This window comes from Staurois parvus, unplaced genomic scaffold (assembly GCF_062004578.1).
Source record: "Staurois parvus isolate SC_StPar_1 unplaced genomic scaffold, SC_StPar_1.0 ptg000619l, whole genome shotgun sequence".
In the NCBI taxonomy this organism is placed as follows: domain Eukaryota; kingdom Metazoa; phylum Chordata; class Amphibia; order Anura; family Ranidae; genus Staurois; species Staurois parvus.
In genome coordinates, this window is record NW_028318415.1 from 2,408,947 (window position 1) to 2,429,482 (window position 20,536).

The 20,536-nt window shown below is 42.3% G+C and overlaps 1 protein-coding gene across 1 annotated transcript in view; it reads left to right on the forward strand.

The window, feature by feature from the left end:
• Window positions 1-20,536, forward strand: part of KIF26B (kinesin family member 26B) — a 520,923-nt gene that overhangs the window by 15,650 nt on the left and 484,737 nt on the right. The window contains exon 2 of the mRNA XM_089693284.1: window positions 1,398-1,799. Coding sequence (XP_089549410.1) covers window positions 1,398-1,799 — 402 coding nt within the window. The remainder of the gene's footprint in view (window positions 1-1,397; window positions 1,800-20,536) is intronic.

Consider the following 20,536-nt stretch of genomic DNA (forward strand, 5'->3'; position numbering starts at 1 on the left):
ACTTTGCACCTCAGCCCTCACCTGCAGCTCATGGGCAGAGGTGACAATATGGGCCTTCTAGCAGGACCCAGGGAAAACATGGGATCCTAAATCTTACACAGTTCTGGAGCCCCGCAATCAAAGACCTGGAATCCTCAAATTTCCCAGGATCTGGTTGGAAGGCTTGAGACATCACCCTCAGCTAGGTATTGCCAGTGGGTATGTAAGATAAACATGTTCTTCACTTATTTCCTAATGTCTGATTTTTTTATTTTTTAAATGTTTAAGTCAGTAGAGTGGCGATCTAAAGCAGTGGTCTCCAAAGTGTGGCCCGGGGGCCAGATGCAGCTCTTTCCTTGCCTTTATCAAGTCCTTTGGGCACTATTCCTCCCACTGACACCAACAATGAGGCACTACTCCTTCCAATGACATCAACCATGGGGCATTGTTATTCTTACTGACACAACCAAATGTGGCACTATTCCTCCCACTGACACCAACAGTGGGGCGCTAGTCCTGGCACTGACATCAATGATGGGACACTATTCCTCCCAGTTACATCAACAATGGGGCACTATTCCTGCCACTGACACCAACAGGGGGACGCTAGTCCTGCCACTGACATCAATGATGGGACACTATTCCTCCCAGTTACATCAACAATGGGGCACTATTCCTGCCACTGACACCAACAGTGTGACGCTAGTCCTGCCACTGACAACAATGATGGGACACTATTCCTCCCAGTTACATCAACAATGGGGCACTATTCCTCCCACTGACACCAACAGTGTGACGCTAGTCCTGCCACTGACAACAATGATGGGACACTATTCCTCCCAGTTACATCAACAATGGGGCACTATTCCTGTCACTGGCACCAACAGTAGGGCGCTAGTCCTGCCACTGACTCCAGTGATGGGACACTATTCCTCCCAGTTACATCAACAATGGGTTACTATTCCTGCCACTGTCACCAACAGTGGGGCGCTAGTCCTGCCACTGACACCAATGATGGGAGACTATTCCTCCCAGTTATACCAACAATGGGACACTATTCCTGCCACTGACACCAATGATGGGGGACAACTCCTCCGCCTAATACCAAAGATGGGGCAATGTTTAGGACATTTTCTACTTCCGCTGGCCACACTTTGGCCCCCAAAATCTGAGAGACAATAAACTTGGCCCTTTGTTTAAAAAGTCTAGAGACCCCTGATTCAGAGGAGTACCTTGTATTTTGGTGCAAGGTCTGCTCTAATAACTATAGCAAATCATACAGACCCAATGTTTCAGCATCTTGCCATATACTGTCTGTAATAAATTATGTACAGAAGAGAACATTCAATCTGCAAGCAAGCAGTCACATAAGGATGTTATGGAACTGTTCTAATGCACTTTCTTTTTTTTATTTCTAGGTCAATGAAGTATGCTCCCCCACAAAATCATCTGCACCCTTCTCTCCTGAAAGCTGGTATAGAAAAGCCTATGAGGAGTCTCGGGCTGGAAATAGGCCTGCTCCTGAAGGTGCAGGATCCATCCCGGGTTCATCTGGTACTCCTTCTCCTGGCTCTGGAACCTCCTCCCCTGGCTCCTTCTCAGGGTCACCTGGACCTGCATCTCCTGGAATTGGAAACAGCTCTCCAGGATCACTAGGTGGATCTCCTGGATTTGGCACAGGATCTCCTGGCTCTGGTAGTGGTGGAGGATCATCTCCCGGCTCTGACAGAGGTGTATGGTGTGAGAATTGCAATGCACGTTTAGTAGAGTTGAAGAGGCAGGCCCTTAAATTGCTGCTGCCCGGACCCCATTCCAGTAAGGTAAGAGTATGGATATAGGTGAAAACATTGACCTCTAATGCATTTACACTATTATGAATGAAAACATAGAAAAGAAAACAGAAATGAAGGGGTTACCCAAATAACCAGGTAGGTTTCATATGTTCCAGGAAAGTGAAAGAAGGTTTCTACAGGCAACAATTCCACTTTTGTTTCAGGTTTTTAAAACTGTGCCCCTTGCATCCTTTTAGGACAGTCATAAACAGGTGGGTCCCAGAAAAAGGGTAAAACTCAGGGAGCCACGTTAGAAACGGTATGGGTTTGAAGTCCTTAGTACATAGATGTTATGGTGGTGATCCTGGTTTGACACATTCAGCTGATGTTCTGCCATACAAAGCTTACAGCTAAGTAGAAGAATAGTGGAAATGAAGACAAACAAATGTACTTCTCAGATTTTGTTAGTCATGATGTATGATGAACAATTTAAATTAGACCTAGCTATCTCTTTCATATCAATCAGGTCCCAATCCTGGACCTACGGAGTAAGTGAATTCTCCTACTATGTAGGTCCAGGATTGGGACCTGACTGATATATGCACTTTAATCACTTTTTGTGACACATATGTTAGACCCTTGGAGGATCTATCGCATTTATACGTTTACTTGTATTTATTGAGTGTTTATTTATTAATTTATTTATGGATATTCACGTTATTTTTCCAATATTATATGTAGCACTACACCAGTCTCATTATATATTTTATTGTTGCACCTATGGGTATAGGATAGGGTGTCAGCTGCTTAGTATATATGTTTATAGGTTCCCTTTTAGCGCAGGGGGATTTTGTCGATATCGTTTTCATATCGATTGCATAAATATTGTGTAAGTGAAAAGCTAACAAATGTTTATTATTTCTCACAGATATCACAGTACTCCCCTGATAATGCCTTGATTTGCTTTACTTTCCAGAAACACCACACAATCTTTTTTTAGGCATTGTTCAGGGTCAAAAGCTACTTTGACTAAAGCTGGCCATAGATGGATCGAATCTCGACCGGTTCAGTCAAGATTCGATCCATTTCTGGGTAGGCTGGTTGTACTGAAGTTGATCAGTGGATCGGCTTTAGTACAACCAGCCTACTGGATTTTTTGCACGTGATTACTGCCGGCAGCTATAGCCACCAGCAGTAATATTTTGTTCTATTAGCAGGGAGGGCTCCCTGCCGGCAGAATACAATAGCGTTGCAGGAGGGATTCCCCCATCAGCGCAGTCAGAATCAAATAATTTGCAGGAAAGAAAATCTCATCATCTATGGCTTGCCTGAGTTGCTGGTTTACAGTTAACACAGTCATGTAAATCCTAGTGCCTGTGCAGTTCTTGGCTGTGTTCACAAACGCCTGATACAGATCTGCCCCTTGCTGCAGACTTACATCTTGTAACTTGTTACAATGTTGCAGTCAGGACACTGGTGGAAAAGAAACGGGCATGTGCACGCCAGCCGATCCATGTAGCAGCGGTGATGAATTTCACAACATACTGTTTATCTTTTGTTTTATTTTGATAGGAAGTGTGCAAAGTATACAATCCATTCAGCTCTGTGCACAGCAGCAGGTGCCCTGCAGTGCGGTGTGGTGCCATGCAATGCGCTGTGGAAAAATACAACCTGTCTGCATTTTTCTGGTCCACACATCACACCAACATTTTAATGTGAATGAGACACACAAAAAACAATTAGTGGTGACCTGCGTTGATCCAATGCGCTAAGCAACCCCTGCCAGCTATTGTATTCAGGTGAATGCTGCACCTTACAACTATAATGACTAGGGAAGCACAGAAATTCCCGTTGCCGAAATGTTTCGGCCGAAAACACCCGAAATGAAGAAAAAAAAAGTACCGATACAGGTGCCAAAAAACCCCGCCCCTCAAAGCCGCCCATCCACCGTCGCATGCCTGCCGTCGTCCGCCGCACGGTAGTTCAGTCTTACCTAAGAAACCATCGATCCCGGCGTTGGGCATAGAGATGAGAGAAGGAAAGATGGCCGCCACACATCTCTATGCCCTTGGAGGACCAGAGCGGTCACTTCCGGTTCCGGCCATTTTTTTTAAAAGCACTAGATCAATGCTTTTTTTGATCTAATGCTTCACATTGCAGAGGAGAGATGTGGGGTCTTATTGACCCCATATCTCTCCATAAAGAGGACCTGTCACTAATTATTTCTATCACAAGGGATGCATGCATTTCTTGTGATAAGAATAAAAGTGATTACAATTTTTTTAAAAGAAACAGTGCAAAAATAAAAATAAACATTAAATAATTTTTTTTGGAAAAGTTTAAAGTGCCCCCATCCCCCCGTGCTCGCACATAGTGGTGACCGCATATTTAGGCCATGCCCACATATGTAAATCGTGTTCAAACCACACACGTGAGGTATCGCCACAAAGGTCGGAGCAAGAGCAATAATTCTCGCATTAGACCTCCTCTGTAACTTTACACTGCTAACCTGTAGAAATTTTTAAAGCATCACCCATGGAGATTTTTAAGCACTGCATTTTCACGCCACTCAACGAGCACGCGCAATTTTAAAGCGTGACATGTTGGGTATCTATTTACTCGCCGTAACATCCTCTTACATATTTTACAAAACAATTGGGGTATATATTGTTTTTTTTAATCAAAGTGTATTTTTTTCCAAAAAATATAAATTCATTTTTAAAAACTGCACATTTCGGTTTCGTTTTTCCGCCAATTGCACTTTGAATTTTTGATTTCGGCACCCGAATTTTCATTTTGGTGCACCACTAATTATGACTGCTCAGTCGATTTTCTGATCAAAGTTTGTCAAGCCGGATGGTGCCATTCATGGCATCTCACTGAATTTTGTCCGATTCAGCAGTGTATAGCTGGCTTGCAGAAATACTTCCTCCTCTGTGCAGCAGATGGATGACATCATTTCAGCCTAGGCAAAATAATTTACCTGGGGCTTGAGGAATGCTTCTTCATAATAAAAGGTACAGATCTAAAAAATGATACTGCTGCTGTATATTGTGACATCGCAGGAATTTATTCATGCAGACCTGTAAGTTCCTGAAAGGTCCACTATAAGGGCTCATGTACACTGCAGTTGATAAACTCACGTTCAGGAGCTTTTCTGTGTTTTTTTCAGCAGCCCCTGAACGCAGAAAACTTGCGTTCAGGAGTAGATTTTATCAGCGTTGCCAACGCCAAACGCTGCCAACGCTAAATGCGTCTAATCGCGTTTATAAGCATTTGCTTTTGAAATTTTTTTATAACTCTTCCATTTCCAGATGCTGTCCAGAGCCTTTTTTCATCATCAGAAATGCATGCAAAGTGTTTTCCCGGTACTCAAATGGACCTGGTACACCATACTTTCAGGTTTTGCATGAAAGAAAATATGTTAGACACTGCTGCAATAATTTCTGCACAGAAATGAGCTGGAACACATCCAAACACCACAAAAAAAAAACAGCTAATCTCAACACATACTGCTCTCTCTGCTTCTGCTCTCTCTATTTCTCTCAAAATGTCTGAAATAGTTAGTTTTTTACTGTTTTTCAGTGCATTCTGGGCATTTGAGAAGGTCTCCTGAGGTTATCTTTAAAAAGCGCTTTTAAACGCAAACGCTCATAAACGCGGTATGCAAACGTGGCTAAACAGACATTTGTTAACCTACGTTTTCGAGCAGTTTCCACCGCTCAGAAGTGTCCCGTGTACATGGGGCCTTAAGATCAGAAGCCGATTTTACATAGATTGAAACATTAGTATTAACAAAGCAGCCAGAAGAGGTTTGGTGTTGGTATCATTTATGGGTGATTTATAGTAAAACAGGAAAAGACAGTATATTGAGCTATTGCGAGGTATATCCTGAAGAAATGGAATAGGTTACTGTTGTCTGGATCACAGTAATTGTGATATTTGTATTATGCTTCCACTATGACACCGGTGAGCTGACATTTCCATTGTCATTTGCTTGTGACCAAATAGTAAAAGCGACCTTTTTCATTAAACCAGGAATATGAAGTGGTATTGCTAAACGACTTGAACATTGGTTGTTACGGAAACCTTACCGTGGGCAGGTGGTGTGTTCAGATCATTTGGTGATTGCAATAATTGTGCAAAATGAAAAACCCAACCGCAGTCTTGATGTCTCCATGCATGAATTAAGGCTAACAGGTTTGATCTTTGATATCTCGCTGAAACCTAATTTACCATTCCTTGAAGTTTGTGTCACATGAAGCCAAGCTTTGATTATTTTAGATTGCTTAGAGGAAATGTAGTGTTTTTTTTGTTTGTTTTCTTTATAAAATTTAGAACTTAAAATATTTTTTCAGTCTTTGAAATATGAACTATTGTATTTGAGCATTATTGTGCTTATTATTACAGCCAGCAGGTGGCGCACTCAGGGCTATTCTGTAGCTCCGCCCCAAGCTGACTTACTGCTATGCCATGAATAGCCGATTTTATAAATAAACCGTAGTAGTAGATCAAATTATACACACACACAGCTCAATGACTTAGAGGAGGGTCATACCCCTCAGTTGAGTTAGAAGCAGCCTATAAATGAGTAGGCAGTGCTGAGCTTTCTCACTGGAAAGCCCAGCATGCTTCCCAAGCATCATTTAAGTACTCCCTTTTACATATTTATTTGCAAAATATAGATATTCTATAAGGCTAGGTTCACATATGTGCGGGTGGTGCAGATCTGCAGCTGCACCACCCACACAGAAGAATGAGAACCCGCGGGCAGGTGCCATTAATTCTAATTCGCACTGGAAATCGCAACCGTACTGGGAACTGAAGTTCCTGTGCGGGCTGCGGTTTCCAAAGAAGTGCAGGGACCTGCATTCAAATGAATGGGCTCTTGTGTGCAAAACATGGCCCACAGGAATGCACATATTTGAACCAGGGCTAAATAATGAAGAAATGAAAGGTTTATAAAATATGAGGTGATATACTTTTAGCATATTTATAAATATTAAAGTGTTACTAAACCCAGGACCCTACATTCATATCTGGTCTCCCACAGTAAACATAACATGGAAATGCAATTATTTTAGCAAACATAAACTGCTAATCACCTTTTCTCAGCAGGATTATATAGCAGTCTTGTGATTTCTATCAGAGTCTAGCTGAGCATTGGTTAAAACTTGTAGGAGGAGTTTTCATTTTCCTCTGACTGTCCTATGAGGCTGCATGACTCCCGACCCTTTGTCTGGACAGTGCTGATTGGCCCTGTGATGATCACATGCACCCTCCCAAAGAAAAAACAACTCTCTAGCAATACACACCAAACCGAGCATGTGCAGAGTGACTCCTGGAGTCAGCAGATGGATTGCGGGCAGTAGAAGAAGGGGAGGATCAGAGAAAACAGTATCAAACAGCCTTTTTACACAATGTGGAGGATTAACCCCTTAAGTTCCACAGTGTATAACAAGCATGCTTTACTGCATATACAGATTTTACTGTTGTGGGTTCAGTAACACTTTAACCAATGAGAAAAGGTAATCAGTGGGTCAGTGATCAGTTGAAGTCATACAACAGGTTAACTGTTCCTCCTGCATGATGTTATATACAGACTTTTTTATGTCTGATTGGAACATACTTTTAGATTGGCTTAGACATAAAACAAAGGCAGACAGTTTCATCTTCATCAGATAGCAAACTTGTGTCTATGGTAGCAGTACATACAGTAAATGGTGGCAAGATGAGAACATATGATAAGGCAGGTTAGAAAACTATGAGGTTGATTTACTAAAACCGGAGAGTGCAAAATCTGGTGTACCTCTGCATAGAAACCGATCAGCTTCCAGGTTTTATTGTCAACGCTTAATTGAACAAGTAGAACTTAGAGGCTGATTGGCTACTAAGCACAGCTGCACTAGACTTTGCACCCTCCAGTTTTAGTAAATCAACCCATATGCCTACTAAAGCTGAACATATGCGGCTGAAATTCCTGCTAAAATTCGAGCCACAGGTTTCTTTGCATGTGGCTTGACAAAAAAGTGACTGAGCCGGATGAAAAATAATCAGCTGAACAGTGATTGCGTCCTAAAAAATGCAGTCACTGTATGGGTATTCCTACAGTTATGGTCCCATGGTCACCTTAAAGTGGAGTTCCACTCACCCTGTCAAAAAATAAAAGTCAGGAGCTACAAAAACTTTTAGCTGCTGACTTAAAAAACAGCGACTTACCTGTCCCTCGGTCCCAAGGTGTGTCCCCCACAGCCCGTTTCACCAGCCGTCCTGTATTCCAGGAGGCCGGCATCTTCAGTGTGTGCTGATCACAGCCAGGTGCCCACACTGAAGATGCCGGCCTACCCACTGCGCATGTGTGAGTAGCGCTGCACTTCATGAATGGTCCTGTAGTCTTCTGGGACCTGTCACGTGTCCCCCCAGCCCCCCAAAGGTGCCAATCCTTAATGGGGAGTGGGGGAGCAGTCCTTAAAGCGGAATTTCCTCTTTTGGGTGGAGCTCCGCTTTAACCTCCCTGGAGGTATTCCCGAGTGTAGCTCGGGGTAAAGTTTCAGCATCACAAGCAATAACCCCAAGCTACACTTGGGAATACCCTGCAGCGTTGCTCCAGGATCTCTTCTGCACTTACCTTGTCCTGCGCTCCCGCGATGTTCCTCCTGCAGCGTCCCTGGCCATCTCCTCTGGCCGATGCCGGCATCTGTCTTTTGGGTTCTGTCCCCTGCGAGCGTTGGGACGTACGGGGGATGGAACAGGCAGGAAATTTAAAAATGTGAAAAAGTGACATTCACTAAAATCAATAAAATCACATAGTAAAACATTACTGTATCAACCCATTTCACATACATTTTGTCCCTAGTGCTTTGTCCTGTGCCCTGCCTACATTTTTACTGTTCTTTCTGCCTGGAAACTGAGAAACGTCCATGGCGTCCAAAAAGCATCCCTTTAGGTCAAAAGCGGTTTTAGACCAGCTAGAGAACAGCGATAGTAAATCAGAACTACTTGCAGAATTGAGTGATAATGATTCGTGGGGGAAATTCGTTATCAGACACTGAAAATGATTTTGCGACTTTGCTCAGCGATGTGCGAACTTGGCGCTATATTTCAAATTTCAGTGTTTTTGGTTTGATTACATTATTGAATTAAATTTATTATTATTATATTATTTTTTATGATTATTTATTAAATTATAATTTATGATTTTGTGTTTCAAATTGTATCCTACCCGGGAAGTTTACTAGACTCTTGTTCGTACAGATTTCAGTGAGTTATTCCTAAGAATTACAGGCCTACAATAGAAAAACAACATATTTCATGAAAAAAAATGTACCGCTTTGAGGACAGAAATACTGACATAATCAGACCGCTAGGGAGGCTACTGAAATAGCTGACAGTGGAGATTCCTCCCTCATTGTTGTATAGTGTGAAAGGAGGTACATGTGTACCACTGCACCGCTGTGTACCAGCTTCTGTTGAATGGTCTTGTTGGAAAACCAGCATTCAATCAGCGCTTGCTGTTAATGGCTGCAAGCGCTGATCAGTGTATTCTGGTGGGGGGAGTCCCTCTGTCAGAATACAATGGCATAGCAGGGGAGATCCCTGCATCACATATCATTGTGTTGAGGGGGTGATCTGCCTTTTTTTTTTTAACCCATTGGGGTAAATAAATAACTGAACATTTATACCCAGCTTTACTGAAACTGCTGGTGAAGAACAGAGATGTCAAATTCAAGTACCCGCCCCCCAAAGGTGCCAATCCTTAATTTCATTTGAAGGGACTCCTGTGCCCGTGACATGCAGGGAAGAAGCCCCTGCACTTCTTTGGAAAACGCAGCCCGCATGGGAACCTTGGTTCCCAGTATGGTTGTGTTTTCCAGTGTGGGCGGTGTGCCATTAGAACTAATGGCACCTGCCCGTGGGTCCGCATTTCTCTGTGCGGGTGGTGTGGCTGCACGGATTTTCCTGCAGATCTGCAGCAGCACCACTCGCTCAGATGTGAACCTAGGGTGAATGAAGACTGAACAAACATAAAACAACCGTACGATGACAGCTGCTGTCTGGGGAAAATGTGTGGTGATAGTTGAAATGAGTTTCCAACTTTCTGGCAAAGTATTCTGTGTCTGCCGTCATTTTCAGTAAAGGTTATCTATAGAAGTGACCAATTTGAGTGTTGGGCAACTGCAGTCCAAAAATATCTGCTATTGTTAGAGAACAATCAAGGACAACAACTGATCATCCTAAATCTATTGAGTTGTGTAAACAAATGTAGAATATAAAATAGTATCATTTGTTCGCACATAATCATTCTGATTCAAATTATATCAAATGTTAGGGAAAAGTCTAAAGCTGTATTATTTTTATTTATTTCAGGTACTTCTATAGCGCCATCAATTTACGCAGTACTTTATATATATATATATATTGTACATTCACATCAGTCCCTAACCCTCAAGGGGTGTACAATCTAAAGTCCCTAACTCACATTCATACATACATATACTAGGGCCAATTTAGACAGAAGCTAATTCACCTACCAGCATGTATTTGGATTGTGGGAGGAAACCCATCTAGGCACAGGGAGAACATGCAAACTCCACATAGGCAGTGCTGTGACTGGGATTCAAACCCTCAACCCTAATGTTGCCATATGGAAGAGCCAGCCACTTAGCCACTGTACTGCCCACAGTGTTATAAGATCCATGCTTGTAGAGGTTGAGCCAGCCACTGCTGCCCCCTCTACAGCTCAGCACTCCAGTGAGCGCTGGAGAGGCAGAGCAGAGAGCTGGTGACTGACACTCACCATTATCTAACTCACTAAGGACCGAGAACTGAGCGATCAGTGGTGTTTGATCGCTCACTTTTTGGTGTAGAGCTGGCGGGGGATAGGTACAGCTCAGATCCATGTTGCATCCACCTAGGTGAGTATGATTGTTATTTTATAAACCTACACTTCTCTTTTAAGTATATGCATATATATGTGAGTTTTTCGCATGTTAAGGCGTAAATTACTCTAAAAATCCCCTCTCTGAAAGCTTTTTTGGTGTGTTTTTTTTTTACTCCGCTGAACGTTGTTCTAAAATACACCTGCATATGCAGATAACATAACCTAGAGCTGCTTTCAGAGGCATAAAAATGCCAGACTTGTATAAAGTGATATTTTTAGTGAATGTAAATGCACATAGTAAATAAGATAATCCTTCTAATGTTTGGTCTATTAGCATGTAACACCACATAACCATTCCTAGCATACTTTCTGTGGCTGAATCTCCAGTTAGATGTGTCTCATTGAACATGATGCCTTTACTTATTAATAGTCTAAAAACAGAAAGGAACAGCTCAGCATGGGGAAAGTCCTTGCAGTTAATGGGTTAATCAGTGGTGTGTGTCGTTTCCATGGTGACAATCTTTATGCCAAAATCCATTTAAAGGGAAACTGCCAGGAAATACAATGTATGTGTAATGTGCTATGCTATAGTGCTGTCACATCATCTGATAGAACGGTAAATAAATACATTGTATTTATCTGCTTTAAATATAAGCTTCGTTTGATGACAGAGAACTTCAAACGATAATATAAATGACTAGTACCCTTTTTTCAAGACAAATTCTTGTTATTACTGAAAGCTTTTGAGATGCATAGATTCTGTCTTGATGTACGAAGACAATTTCAAATAAATATATTTTTTTAAAAAACAAATGTTGATTTGGATTTTTTTCGAAATCGGCATACGTGTCTATAAAGGAACAGAACCTTTCACTTAAGATGGGTATACACTGGCAGAATTTTGAGTGAAAATTTTCATAAGAAAATTTGTACAAAAAAAATCTCAGTACATTTCACAGCTTGACCAATGTTGTTTGAAAGTACGTCAAAATCTTGTTTGCTTTTAGCATTCAATGTTGGACTTTCTCAGATGAAAACCGCATACACTGTTAGAAATACAATTGAGAAGAATTTTCCATCCTGTCCCTTCGCATTCTCATGTCTCTGGCTCTCTGTCACTGTGGTTGAAGACCAACATTGGTTTGACCCCACTAACAATTAGAAAATTGAACAAACATTCTTAACTAATATTTTGAACAAAATTTTACTAGTGTATCTCCAGCTTTAGTTTTATGCCATTCTAGTTTTATTGCCTTATCTATGTGTTGGGCTGCACTTCACGGCACAACCTAATGCCTAGTAGTGTGAATGGGCCCTTTAACAGAACCTATTTTTAAAAATAACCACTGAACTTAGCAGCAGACAGATGCTTACACATACCTTTCTTTTTCTGTGTCCTGGGGACACTTGGTCCCTAAGTGCTCTATATACAAGTACACACTTTGAGGGATATAGTAGGAAGGGATGGAGAAACAAAGCTTTAACCTGGTAAATGCCCTGGATTTCAGGGCTCCTAGACTTCTCTAGAATAGGGGTTTCCAAACTGCATCCCACAGGTTGGATGTGGCGCTTTGCTTGCCTTTATTCGGCCCTTGGGGCACTGTTCCTTCCACTGATACAAGGTACTATTCCTTCCACTGACACCAAAGACAGGGTACTATTCCTCCCACTGACACCATCAATGGGGTACTATTCCTCCCACTGATACCAGAGACAGGGAACGGATTCTCCAACTGACACCAATTATGGGGCACTATTCCTACCACTGAAACCAATAATTTATTTTTTTTACTCCCACTGACCATCAAGCCTATGGCATTGTTTACTTTCACTGATGCCAGGGCATTTTCTACTCCCTCTGTCCACAGTGCGGCTCCCCTAATATTTGAAGGGCAGTAAACTAGCCCTTTGTTTCCAAAGTTTGGAGGCCCCTGCTCTAGAAGATACATATAGGCATGTGCAGGCATCTAGGCATGCTAGTTTTGGGTGGTGTTTTTTTTTTTTTTGTTAGATTCTAAGCATAGGTTTGCTGTAGCTATTTATGGTACATGTGCATTATACATTTTATTATTTTCCTCTTTTTTTCAAGGATCAATCAACAAGAACTGGCACTGGAGATCACTCGTAGAACTTAATTTAAGCTCAATCCCCATGCTTTTGAAAACCACCCTCCCTTTTTCATGTGCTTTCTGGAATGCCCGCTCTGTCTATAATAAACTCACCTCTGTCCATGACCTTTTTTCCTCCTACTCCCTTTACTCACTAGCAATTACAGAAACCTGGCTTCAAGCATCAGATTCTGCTTCTCCCACAGCACTTTCCTATGGAAGCCTTCTCTGGACCCACTCACCCAGACCCAGTCGTCGGAATGGAGGTGGAGTTGGTTTGCTTCTATCCCCACTGAGAACCTTTCAGGTCTTACCTAACCCTCCCTCTCTATCCTTCTCTTCTTTTGAGACTCACTGCATTTGGTTGTTTTCTCCCATTTCTCTGAGGATTGCAGTGATCTACCGGCCTCCTGGACCGGCGTCGCCCTTTCTTCATGACGTGTCTGCTTGGCTACCCTACTTTCTTTCCTCTGAACTACCCACTATAATTCTTGGAGATTTCAACGTCCCCATTAATGTGATCAACCCAGCTACATCCCAACTCTTCAACTTAACCTCATCTTTTGCCTTAACATAATGGATACAGTCCTCCACTCATTCTGATGGGAATACATTAGGCCTTTTTTTCTCCCTTCTTTGCACTCCCTACAACCTCACAAACACCCCCTTTCCTCTCTCTGATCACAATCTCATAACCTTTACAGTGTCTCGTCTTCAAACATCTATCGCTCCAAGCAGCAAACAATTACCCGCAGAAACCTTCACAATTTAAACCCTTCTCTTTTCCATTCTGCAACTGACCGCCTCTATGACAGAATCTCTCCCCTGTCTGGCCCTGACTTGGCCACTGCTGTCTACAACAGTTCGCTTTCATCCACACTAGACTCACTTGCTCCTCTAACTACATGAAGTATCATGCCCTGACCATTACAACCGTGGCAGACTGATAACACCAGAAATCTTAAGCGACATAGTAGTGCACTAGAGCGATTGTGGCATAAAACCAAATCTCAGCAAGCATTTACCCTATATATATCTGCTTTCTTAACATACAATTCCTCCCACCATGCTGCCAAACCAGCCTACTTTGTCACTCTTATTAATACCTTGTCATCCAGTCCTCATCGTCTCTTCTCTATTTTTAACTCTCTACTTTCTCCACCTCCACCCAGTAACTCACTCACTGCTTACGAGATTGCAAATCATTTAAAAAAACAAGATTGATGCCATTCGTAGGGGCATCTCCGCTACAGGGACACCTATCCCACTTAGCATACCTTATACTAAACCTCCCTCAGCACTATCCTCTTTTGACCTTGCTACTACTGAGGAGGTCACTAAATTTTTCTCAGAAGCCCGTCTCACTGAGTGCCCCCTCTAAAGCATGCACAGATCACTCCTATACTTAAAATGACCAATCTCCCTGCTCCTGTTTACCTCTAAACTCTTAGAATGCTTAGTCTACAATCGCCTGAGCCCCTACCTCACTGACAACAATCTTCTTGACCCTTTACAGTCTGGCTTTCGCTCACTCCACTCCACTGAAACTGCTCTGCTAAAAGTCACTAATGATTTACTAACTGCTAAAACCAATGGCCACTACTTCATACTCTTACTACTTGACCTCTCTGCGGCTGTTGATACTGTTGACCATCCCCTCCTCAAAAAAACTCTACTCTCTTGGCCTGCAAGACTCCTACCTATCGCAGCGCTCCCTCAGCGTTACCTACAACTCTGTCTCATCCTTTCTTCTTCCTCTTTCTGTAGGGGTCCCTCAAGGTTCTGTCCTTGGACCCCTTCTCTTCTCCATCTACACCTCCTCCCTTAGTCACTTGATAAACTCCCATGGCTTTAAGTACCATCTCTATGCTGATGACACACAAATCTGTCTTTCTACTCCTCACCTCACCCCTTCAGTCTCCTCTCGCCTTACTAACCTACTAAGTGACAAATCACAAATCAGCGTGGATGTCACTCCACTTCCTCAAACGAAATCTTTCCAAAACAGAGCTCATACTATTGCCTCCAGCCCATGCCCCCTCCCCTGACTGACTGACTTCTCCTTCAAGATCAATAATATAAGCATCAGTCCCTCCCCTCATACCAGGGTACTAGGTGTAATCCTGGACTCCTATCTGTCCTTTCAGCCCCAAATCCAATCACTGTCCAAATCTTGTAGACTTCACCTCCGCAACATCTCCAAGATACGCCCGTTCTTAACCTCTGAAACTACTAAGCAACTTATTCACTCCCTGGTTATTTCTCACCTTGACTATTGTAACTCCCTCCTCATTGGCCTACCTCATTGCAAGCTATCCCCTCTTCAGTCTATCATGAATGCTGCTGCCAGACTCATCCACCTTACTAACCATTCCATATCTGCCATCCCTCTCTGCCAATCCCTCCACTGGCTTCCCAATGCCCAATGAATAAAATTCAAAACATTAACAATAACATATAAAGTCATTTATAACTCTGCCCCAAATTACATCACCAATCTTGTCTCCAAATATCACCCAAACTGTCCTTTCCGCTCCTCCCACGACCTCCGGCTCGCTAGCTCCCTTGTCTCCTCCTCCCATGCCCGTCTCCAAGACTTCTCCAGAGCCTCCCCCATTCTCTGGAACTCTCTACCCCAATCTATCATACTATCGCCTACTCTGCCCACTTTTAGGCGATCTCTAAAATCCTATCTCTCCAGGGAAGCCTATTCTGCCTTCAGCTAATAACAGATTCTTCTATTCCTCCTGTCAGTTCATCCCCCACAGTTATTACCTTTTGTACCACCAGCCCCTTCCTCTTAGATTGTAAGCTCCAATGAGCAGGGCCCTCCTAAAAACCCTCTTGTATTTAACTGTATCGTTGCTGTATTGTCTCCCTTTATATTGTAAAGCGCTGAGCAAACTGTTGGCGCTATATAAATCCTGTATTATAATAATAATAACTTCTGCCTTGGTTACATGACCATCACATATCTTGTCTGGCTTTATTTTAAAGTCCATTAAACTCTGATTGTTTATTACTGTATTGCAGCCAAGCTACATATACGTACAGTTATAAATATGAGGCTCTTTCTCACACTGGTAGGTGCTGAAGCAAGGGTTATGATACCCGATGTTGACAGCACATAGGAGAGTCATATGACAGTTCTCACACAAACCTTTGGCCAGGCGATTCAATGATTAAACCCCCCCAAACACTGCTGCAATCAACAGCACTGCTTAGGGAGTAAGTCTTCAAATGAAGGTTTACTACAGTCAAAACCTTTTTGTTTATAGAACGGGGAAGTGTTAGATGTGTGGAAGGGGTTTTATGACAGTGTTCCCATTAAAGTATAACTAGGCAAAACATTTTTTTTATTTTGGATACAGTAAGGGAGTGTTATGACCCCTGTCAGTTTATTTTTTGCCATCTGTGTCATATTTGGGAGATTTACCTTGTCTTCCGGTACCATATTCCAAACAGGAAATGAGAAAATCTCTGTAAATTAAGGGAATTTCTTAGGGACCCCCAGGTCAGCAGAACTAGTGTCCCCATTGGAATATTTCCCATCTATTACTTTTCTGGGGACAACCCAATATTTGGGGGTTCTTTTACTTTCACTTTTGGTGGTAATGGTAAACAGGACAAATAGGGTGAATCTCCCTGACTGGGGCACAGACAGCAATAAAAACCTAACAGGTGTTCTAATCCCTCTCCACTCTGTCCAAAACTAGAAAATGAGTTTTGCTTTTAGTTATAGTTTCAGGAAATTGTCCATCACTTTCTGCTCCCCCCATCCCTGGGATAGGATTTTGGCCTAAATCTCTCCACCAAAGACACAGAAAGAAACAGCTACTGTATATAACACCTTTTAAGTAGTATGTGTACATCTTCTATGTATCCATTGGGCAGGTTTCTGTTTGTTTCATATGTGTCACCAGGACAAGAAATAAAAGGGACCCTCTCAGTGGAGACAAAGGCTTAAAGATCTTGAAAGCAGGACATACATTGATCATTTTCTTTTGTTCAACCAGGGGTTTGAACAAACAAAAAATTATCTTTAAATGTGTGGATGGGGGAATCCTTCCTGCTGTGGTATTGTGTTCTGACTGCGGGGAGCCTTCTCCATCCAGAATACAATGATCAGTATTGTTGGCTATAGCCAACTGTACTGGTCGCTCAGGAAAAACCCGACAGGCTGATTGTGTACAAGTTAACAGACTGACTTGTGTACAACCAGCCTGCCCGTATTTGAATCAAAATTTGTCAACTCCCTGTTGAACTGGGCACATTTTGATCCATGTATGGCCGTACTCTTTGTATGTCGCTCAAATCTACATTAACTTTTCTGGGGTAGAGTTCTGGTGCCAATAGACTTCAGTGGGATCTCCTGAAAAATGCACCACAAATTTTTTGTGTGTTTTCCTGACTTTTCTTCTGGTTATAGCAAGCTTTCCATTGGCTAAATGAAAAAGGCTTACGCATGAAGATGGTTGAAAAACGCATGTACAAACACAATAAAAAACGCTCTGAGCTGAAGCTCAAGTATGAACCAAGCCCTAATCTTTTTCTATCTAGTCCAAAAAAAAAAGATTGGCTTGAGCTGGGCTTTTATGTGCATTACGTAATAAATAGACACGTAAAGATTTTTTTCCTTTGTTCTTTTTTTACTGGAGCTGTTCCAGATTTTACCTCTTCTTTTCTTGATTTACAGCTGACAGGTCACTGCAGTCTAATAGAAAAAGTCAAGTTTTTTTTTTAAACTTGTCTGTGATTTGATGTAACAGTATGAACTTTTGTGAATCATTCTCTGGATGACTACATCTGAGGAATGCAACACATAAGTAATGAGAAGATACAACTATACCAGACTGTGTTTGCTGATTAGTATCATGTAATGTACTATACACTGTAAAATCATGCATGAGATGTCGCAGTTGACCACATATTTCAACAGTTTTAGACTCTGGACTTCCAACCTGCCCAGGTTTTATTATTTTATATTTGTTCTCTTATAGGAAAGTACAGCCCTGACCAAAAGTTTTGAGAATGACACAAATATTAATTTTCCCAAAGTCTGCTGCTTCAGTGTTTTTAGATCTTTTTGTCAGATATTACTATGGTATACTGAAGTATAATTACAAGCATTTCATAAGTGTCAAAGGCTTTTATTGACAATTACATTAAATTTATGCAAAGAGTCAAAAAACAAAGGGTCAACACTGCAAATATTAAGAGCTCTGCAATTCGCCCTGGCATGTTGTTAACCATCTTCTGGGCCACATCCTGACTGATGGCAGCCCATACTTGCATAATCAATACTTGGAGTTTGTCAGAATTTGGGGGGCGGTTTGTTCACCTGCCCCTTGAGGATTGGCCACATGTTCTCAATGGGATTAAGGTCTGGGGAATTTCCTGGCCATGGACCCAAATTTCAGTGTTTTGTTCCCCAAGCCACTTAGTTATCACTTTTTCCTTATGGCAAGGTGCTTCATCATGATGGAAAAGACACTGTTCATCACCAAACTGTTCTTGAATGGTTGGAAGTAGTTGCTCTTGGAGGATGTTTTTGTACCATTCATGGCAAAATTGTAAATGAGCCCACTCCCTTGGCTGAGAAGCAACCCCACACATGAATGATCTCAGGATGCTTTATTGTTGGCATGACACAGGACTGATGGTAGTGCTCACCTTTTCTTCTCCGGACAAGAGTTTTTTCTGAATGCTCCAAACAATTGGAAAGGGGATTCAACAGAGAAAATGACTTTTCCCCAGTCCTTGGCAGTTCAATTCCTGTACCTTTTGCAGAATATCAGTCTGTCCCTGATGTTTTTCATGGAGAGAAGTGGCTTCTTTGCTGCCCTTCTTGACACCAGGCCATCCTCCAAAAGTCTTCACCTCGCTGTACGTGCAGATGTACTCACACCTGCCTGCTGCCATTCCTGAGCAAGCTCTGCACTGGTGGCGCCCCAATCCTGCTGCTGAATCAACTTTAGGAGATGGTCCTGGCACTTACCGGACTTTGTTGGGCGCCCTGAAGCATTCTTCACAACAATGGAACCTCTTTCCTTGTAGTTTTTGATCCGATAAATGGTTGATTAAGGTTCAATCTTAGTAGCAGCAATATCCTTGCCTGTGAATCCCTTTATGTGCAAAGCAATGATGATTGCACGTTTCCTTGCAGGTAAATTAATATTTGTGTCATTCTGAAAACTTTTGGCCAGGGCTGTATGTTATAGGGCTTTCTACATCATTCCAATCAGATGTGTATCAGACACCCCTGGATTTCCCCAAACAAAGTTAACTGAATATATCCATGATAGATCAGACTTAAAAGAAAAATACATTGAGGTACCTTTACTTTTAAAAATAATCTGCAAGATATGAGGAAAAAGGATCAAACTACAAAGGTTTACATGTTGGTCACTAGGCTTCTATCAATGCAAAGGTTATTCAGCAGCTTATAAAGATAATCACATTGGTATTATTATCCAATAATGATACAGTGGTCTTTAAAAAGGGTGTCCAGAATCTGGGCTGGCAGCTTCTACACGTCAAAGGATTTCTGCTGTTTTCTTGGCTAGTAATGCTGCCAAATAAATCTGAGACTGAAGCGTCACACCTTGAGTTAATAGTCCAAATATAAATGTATTGTGTCTGTACTTATTGTATGGTAATATAAGATCAAGCAGTTGACTTTAAAATAAGGCTGTGCTTTGGGGGCCAGAAATTGCCCCCTTCATCAGGGTTTAACTAATTTAAATGAGATTGCACAGTGTTCATCAGCAGCTGGTTGGAGCAGAGTGTGCTATATTATTATTTAGATTGGTTAAACCCTGATGAAGGGGCAACTTCTGGCTCCCAAAACATGTTGCCTTGTTATAATATTCATCTACTTGATCCTACATTGGAAAAAAAATGATATCTGGACTATTAAATCATAGCATGGTGCTTCAGTCTCATATTTTTAGGTTTTTTTTAAATTTAGCAGCCTATGTCTGGAAGCTTTTCCGTAAGAACCTTTGACTGTCCATCTCTGCCTGAATGCCAGTTCCCAAGAGCTGATGCTAATGATTTTATTCCACAAAGTAATCTTATACCTAATACCTGCTATTGTATTAAATATTCTGTAAAAGCCTTAGGACCCTATCACACGGCAATCAGGTGTGCCTGTTTGTTTTTCAGGCGGACCTGAGTAGAAGGTCCATGCTTTCCAAAGGACAGGCAGCTGTAAACAGACTTGTGTCAGACACCCGCTTACCTCCAGGTCCGATCTGGTCTACTAAACAAATGGAAGGGGGTCTGTACTCTTCCATTTAGGCTGATCAGATCAAAGGGAATTTGGGTGCAAACGAACAGTGAAGTCCCTTTACTCCCGGACGCCCATAGAGCAGAGCGGCTCTGTGCATGTCTACTCTGCAGAAACTGAGCAGACATGGGTGTGCCGTCCACCCTCTCTACTCCGATCAGCAGGGGATCTGTGAACAGAATAAGGGGCCTTAAATGTAAAAGATAAATGTAAATGCCTTTCCTGTTGCCCACACTGCTTCAGTCTAGAGAATAAAAGGAGAAGTGTGGGAATACGAAAAACACAAACATCTACAGTATATTCATATCCCTGCTGCAGCATCGGTCTGATGCTGCAGCTGTTCCCCGCTGGCTCTAAGTCGGAGAACTGAGTGATCACATGACCGCTGATGCTCACAGCTGAGAGCAGCAGTCACCGGCTCTCTGTTCTGCACCTTTTGTGCTCACTGGAGCACTGGGCTGTGAAGCGGGCGGGAGCGGCTGGCTCAGGGTCTCAGCACAGTGCT